At 36.3% G+C, this 6800-nt stretch overlaps 1 protein-coding gene across 1 annotated transcript; it reads left to right on the top strand.

Annotated features, from left to right (window-relative positions):
- The first annotated feature begins 11 nt into the window (after positions 1-11).
- LOC137291001 (large ribosomal subunit protein mL55-like) lies at positions 12-6326 on the top strand. The gene is made up of 3 exons (XM_067822237.1): positions 12-43; positions 4645-4834; positions 5985-6326. The coding sequence occupies exons 1-3, from the start codon at positions 27-29 to the stop codon at positions 6129-6131; spliced, it is 354 nt and encodes a 117-aa protein (XP_067678338.1). The 5' UTR covers positions 12-26; the 3' UTR covers positions 6132-6326.
- The last annotated feature ends 474 nt before the right edge of the window (positions 6327-6800 follow it).

The raw sequence follows: 6800 nt of genomic DNA, 5'->3' as shown, positions 1-6800 counted from the left end.
GGTGGGTAACTCTGAATAAACTGAAAATGTCTGCGTTACTGAGGTAATGAGGTTCGAAGTTTGATTTATTAGATAATCTAATGTCATGTTATGTTTGCTTTAAAATCATTCTGCAACATCTAAATACTTTATAGCCTATAGGAATGTTTGAAACTGTGAAAGTAATAGTCCAGCAATTGTTGTGTTAGGTTTTGTTAGAATTTAGTATAATTTGCAGATATTATTTGGGATGGGGGAACACGACGTTTAGCTGGCGGAACTAATGTGAATGAATGGAAGAATAAATAATACACCACGACCATCCCTCCCATAACATGTTAAAGAACGCAAAAGAATCGCTACAACACACGTGTTCACATCATCTGTGCTTTGAGACATTTTTGTTTACATTAATTATCAATTCATATATCTTACTGCATGTGGGGAATGGCATTGACATTTACAATATGTTAACTGACACTGTCACACACCCCGCAAGAACAAAAAGTTTAAAACTATCACAATGTGTTGTAAACACCTTTCCAGTTTTGTCACATAATAAGATCAACAACAAAGAAGGAAGTTATAGAACTCAAGCATCACAAGCATCAATGGCGGATCAGATCAGATCGGTGATATACTAGTATCATATTTTTCACACACATCACATAAACCCTAGCAATTATGCTATAATCATAAAACTGTCACTATGACTTGCAAACACCTTTTACCTGATGGTTTATTCCCCTCATAAGAATGAAAAGTGTATGAGAATTAGTTTTAGAATAACAACTAGAAACACTCAAATATTGCAGTGTAGTATTTTCAATGGCAGATCACATCATATCATTGTTATGTCATATTTTTCACACATCTCAAATACACAAAACATTTTTTTTAGATTCTGAAACTATCACTATTACTTGGAAACACATTTCACCCGATAGTATATTCCCCTCAAAAGAATTAAAGGTGTATGTGGAAGATGTTTTGAAGCAATAGCTAGAAACACTCAAACAAATTTGTGTAGTATTTCAATGGCAGATCAGAACAGATTGGCAATATGTCATATTTTTCATACACCTCAAATACACCCTAACCATTTTTTTAAGTCATAAAACTATCACTATTACTTGCAAATACCTTTCAACTAAAGGTATGTTTCCATTTCTAAAAATTAAACAAATGTGTGAAAGAAGTATTTATCAACACAATTTAGTCTATCTTCATGGTGAATCGTGAATGGAAGCAAGTGAGCTATATCATACCGATTTAAAACTTTACTACATATCTACTGTCCAAATACTGACACTGATAACAATTATTTGGCTTAAACTGAAGTGACACAATAGTTAACTTATCTTCTACATGTAGGATTTCAGTTGTCACAACACTCAGTGAATTTAATCAGCAGTCGAAAATATACCGGGCTCAATCTTACATACTAAGCTGCTGCCAGTGGCTACACTGGTAACGTGTCGAGCTGTGGCATATGTTCAGGGGCGTTTCAAGGAGTTTCCTCTCCCCCTGTATATAGTCTCCCTGGCTGGAGACTGTAGTTGAATGAAGCAATACTAGGTGTGATTATGGTTTAGAATATTAGTTTATGTATTTTATTTATTACTCTATAGGTCCTAAGTGGAGGAGTAGATACACAGTGAGTGACTGAGTTTAGTTTTTAGCAATATTCCAGCAATATTACGGCGGGCGACACCAGAAAATGGGCTTCACACATTGTACCCATGTGGAGATTCGAATCCGGGTCTTCGGCGTGATGAGCGAACACTTTAACCACTAGGCTACCCCACCGCCCCAAGTAGCTACAGAAGGAAGGAGGGGCATAGTTAATATTTGTAGTTCTCAGAGCAACTTTAATGCTCCCTAGGGATGTGCTCATCGCGACAGAATTTGGCACAGTGGTACGCGGTTCCAGGCGTACGCTGTCCCTACAAAAATGATCATGTTAAATCATGGTAATGTATCTTCGACATACATGCATACAACAAAAAGACTTTTACTTGATTTGTTTAGTCTGTCCTGCATTGAAGAATTCCCAATGATAATATAAATGGATTAAAATGATTCTGTTTTATACTACAACAAAATGCAACTATCATAAATCATAAATTGCAACTGACATAAGTTCCATATCTTGGTTCATTTATGTATCATCAATATCCCCTTAAAATACTCCATCCATCTGCAGTTGACAGAAAAAAGTTTTCCATGTCATGTGTCAAGTGTTTTCTATGACAAGAAAACCTGCATATTAGACACACAAATTATCACAGGTGCACAGTGAATTTAGAAGCTTTCGTCATTGTTGACAAGTGTTACTGGGTCCTTAGTTTAGATGATCTAAACTTCTAAAAGTAAAGGTTTGCCAGTTGATTGCTCAGGGCTGATTAAATACCAGACCTGCCTTGCCTTGGTTTTTTGATTTGTCGTTATTAATCAATTGCAGTTGATATCTTGATGAAAGTTCTAAACTGAAGTTGACTCAAGTCCATGTCTCCATCTCAAGACACCAGGAAGTCACAATAACTCCTAAAGTTTTATGCCAAGGGCAAACACAGCATTGTGTAATCAATGGCAAACACTGCATGACTGTTGTAAAATATTTGTATTATTTCGGGATATCATACCTTGTGATACTTTCTAGTACACAGGTACAGCAATTCACATTGCCTGTAAATAATCTAGTTTTGACCTGTCAAACGTGTGATTGATAGTGTGAGCTATGCTCCCTGTTGTGTGGGTACAATGGCATGCAAGCAGGCACTTGCTCACAAAGGTTATCATTTGCTTATGGTTCAGAAATTCTGTGTTTGATTCTGCACATGGTTACAAGTTGTGAATACAAGTCTTTGTGCCCATTTCTGGTGGTCCCTGTTGTTATATTGCTGGAATATTGCTAAGAGTGGCATAAAACCATTCTCACTCAACTTGTGCTACTGACAGATATTTTGATGCAATGATATGTACAGCTGCTGAAAGTGTTCAGTCATTTGTTTTCAAAGCTTAATGTGTCATTGAACATGGTTAAAAATTACAAGATAACAACTGGTATTGCAGTGCACAACAAAAAAGGGTTATTGCATGCTGCTGAAAACACATATTTGTGAAACTCCAGTGCATAGATCTATATGTGCAGTGATATGATGCACACAAACTGTGTATGAGAGCGTCTGTCTGGCGGCCCACTGCTTGCTAGTGACATGGCATGGTTGCAACTTTATTTTGTAGCCAGCTGTGTGTCCCAATTCATTTTCTTTGGGTATATATTTTACCATGTCATTGACTACAGGTGATATTTTGAAAATAGTTTACAACTGTGGTAGCTAGACGACGTGTGTATGTTTAGTTTATGATCAATCAGACCATAACTTCAACAGATCAGCCTACCCTTTTATCAAACTCTAAATGTGATTGGTCTAAGAATGCTCTCAGTGACCAAGTTGTTTTTGATAAATTTGCTGTCACACATATTTACTTTTCACAAGGAGAGTTACAAATCCCCTGTTCTAATTGCATGAAGGACATGTAGAGACCATTCTTGCCAAAGATACTGACAATTCTAACTTTGCCTGTTTGTTTCATTCAGATGGCATTGACACTAAATGAATCAGCCGGGACCACCAAGTTATGCTTTGTAAAATTTGCTTTTGCATGTGTTTAAGTTTACTGAACTATAAGTAATTCTTTGATAACAGTATTTTAACACCTCACCTCAGTTTCCTATTTGTAATACAGGGCTGGTTACATGTTCACATAGACTAAGGCTTAGTCTTCGAATATATGTATAATTTTGATAGTAACAAATAAACCCATTAAGCAGTAAACCGTTATTCAGTAATTAGTATGACACCTCCCCCCTCCAAAAATTCTTGTTGAAGTGGAACTAGCTACAGGAGGTATCAGGTTACTAAAAACTAACTGGGTTCAGTCCACTGTAGAAACTGTGTCCACGTTCATAAACAAACTGCTTGAGAATTGATCACATTGTCTAATGTGTGGTGACAAGCGCTGGTGTTCATCATGGTAAGATATGCAGTATGGGCCGATAAGGCTGGATGTATCATATTACCTGATTTTCATGATATCTCCACATTTGCCCTAGGAGTAAGTAGGTAAAATAGTGTAGTTTGGGGACTGAGAGACAGACTAATGTTCACACGGCCAGCAACTCTTTTCAGTTATCAGCCTGGTGGGTTCCTGTTTGTTTGGGAGTTTCATACACTGACACAAATCATGAATACTCAGCACTCTTATGCCATTTCCTTTCTCAAATTGCACATCATATTTGTCAATATCAAGTGGATTAATGTGACTAGGACTTTTATATTATTCATGACCATGGATGCTTTAAGATTCCTTTTGAAAGAAACCATTTATACAAGTCATGGACTAGTAGATTAAACATTGTACAGTATATTTTTGTGGATATGTAGGAATTTTCAAATTGTAGTTTGAACCCTCACTGCAAAACAGTAACTTTAAGGAGGTCTTTAGTCATTTTCAACCCACCCACCCCATTTAGAGTACATTAGATAGTTATGTTAAGTCAGTATATTACATTTGATAATTGTGTGTGTGGTGTGCGTTCATGTTACATTTAATAGTTATGTTTGTGTATTTTTATAATTATACTGCATGTATTTTTAGGTCATCAAGAGATGTATTATGCAAGGGCTGTAAGCAGCTGCTTGTATATACAAGTAGACCCAATTCTAACAAGGCAGCGATATGTCGGATCAACAGGTTTAACTATGCCAGGACATATCCAACAATGGTTGTGCAGCCTGACGGATCAACAATAACCATAAGATACACGGAACCCAGGCGAATCATAAAGGTACTGAGATAGTGTCATTTTTCACAGAACAGTGATTTATAACGTGTACATCACTGCAAATACTTTTTGCTTTATGTTGGTAGATTTAATTTTTATAAATGGTGCCACATTTTCCATATTAGTCACCAGGCTTCAGTGACTCAAGGGGGATTCTCTGTATCAGAAATGTTTATGAATTCCATATTGAGAAAGATGGGATCCCATCAGGTTTGATGTAATTCTTCAAAGAATTTGAATTACCTGTTTAAGTTTGATGTACTTATATATGTCTTATGTTACCTGTATGAATTTGGTTACCGTAAGATAAACAAGACTATTACATGAACAAGTGTGTCATACAATTTCCCACGAAATAAGTATGAAATTCTGTGTTATCCAAGTGAGAGTCTTGGCAATGCATAAATTTGCGCTGGTTTCATGTTTCATGACCCACTTGCTCAAGTGTGTTAATTTCTTTATTATCCATTTTATTCATGTACATTTGCGAAGTAAAACACGTTAGGCCCACTTCATTGACATCACATTCAGTTGTTTAACAGAACAATAGTTGCTTGGCAAAAGTGATAGGTGGACATGTGCACATGCAATATATATGACACTGGCTGTGTTTCCCCATCTGGGTAATAAAAGCATATATTAGCCAGATATTTCGATATATTATTTCACCAGTTTTCAGATGGTTTTGTTGAGTGAGGTCAATTTTTCATCTACTTATCACCTTTATGTGTTGCCTTCTGTTCAGTATCATTTAAAGTTGTTACAGTGTTCTTTTAAAGATATAGAAATTGCTGAAATTATATTGCTTGTTTTTTCCAACCAGAATATTTTACAAACAAATGCCAAAGACAAAGAAATTAAAAGATTATGTTGTGATGCCTTGTATGTCGGAATGTGTTGATTCCTTGTCAGGATTTCCAGAGAGAATATGATCAGTCATAAGGCACATCTAAATTACCTTTTGGAATGTGGCATCACATATTCACTGGAAAGATAATGGCAAATTTTAGTGGCAGTTTTTAATCTCTAGTTCGTTGACTTTAACCAGAGACCATCAAATCTATTATATGGTCTCTGCATTAACATGGATTTGCAACATCTGAAATATTGCTGATCATCTTTCTCTCACCAGTGACATGCACTTTGTTTTAAGCTTCCTTTGGATCTAGACACTTTGTCTGAAGCTGATCGACGGAAGCGACTGCAAAGGAGGAAGCCAAAGAAAAAAATGGTGATAGAAGATGAGATAGAGGATGATTTTGATGCTGACAGATACAGTCACTTGTGGAAGAAGAAGTGAAACAGGTGCCCCATGGATTGTCTGTCTGTCTGTCTGTGTGTGTGTGTGACAGTGTACAGGCGAAGAAAACAAGTGTGAAATCAGTGTAGATCTATGCAAGGGAAAATGAAGACCACATTTGTACTGCTAATAATTGTGTAATGGGTATACTTCATGTAGAGTCAATTTGTGGAATAAAACTTTATGAACATTTGACTTTCACTTCTATGTCAGCTGCTTTTTGAGTAAAGGACAGTTCATGATGTATGTCTAGGGTTGGGTGAGGGATGTAGCTTGATGGTGATTTTGATGAAGCGTCTACAAAGTAAATGAGTGACCTGCCCTTAAAATCCTCGTAATCCCCACTAACCATTAATTATGAATGGTGTCTAACTGAGACTGATCATCAAAACTGTTGAATCATCATTAACAGCACCTGTACGTATCTGCTGTTGAATCTGGACTCTGTCACCACTGATACCTTGTTGTGGATCTGTGCCTGAATGTATACAGAGATGTGAACAGAATATCAGTGGGATGCAAAATATATTTTTTTTTAAGTTGAGAATACATATTTAGCAAGATTGTTTATAACATTATTATTTGGGGATGTAATCTGTAGGACTAACTTGTTTTTAGAGGGATAAGCACATTTGAAACATGGTATCAGACATGCTCTTCGATCTTGAT

This window comes from Haliotis asinina, chromosome 7, assembly GCF_037392515.1.
Source record: "Haliotis asinina isolate JCU_RB_2024 chromosome 7, JCU_Hal_asi_v2, whole genome shotgun sequence".
NCBI lineage: Eukaryota > Metazoa > Mollusca > Gastropoda > Lepetellida > Haliotidae > Haliotis > Haliotis asinina.
The sequence above is the reverse complement of the archived record's forward strand: the minus strand, read 5'-3'. Positions and strand labels throughout refer to the sequence as shown.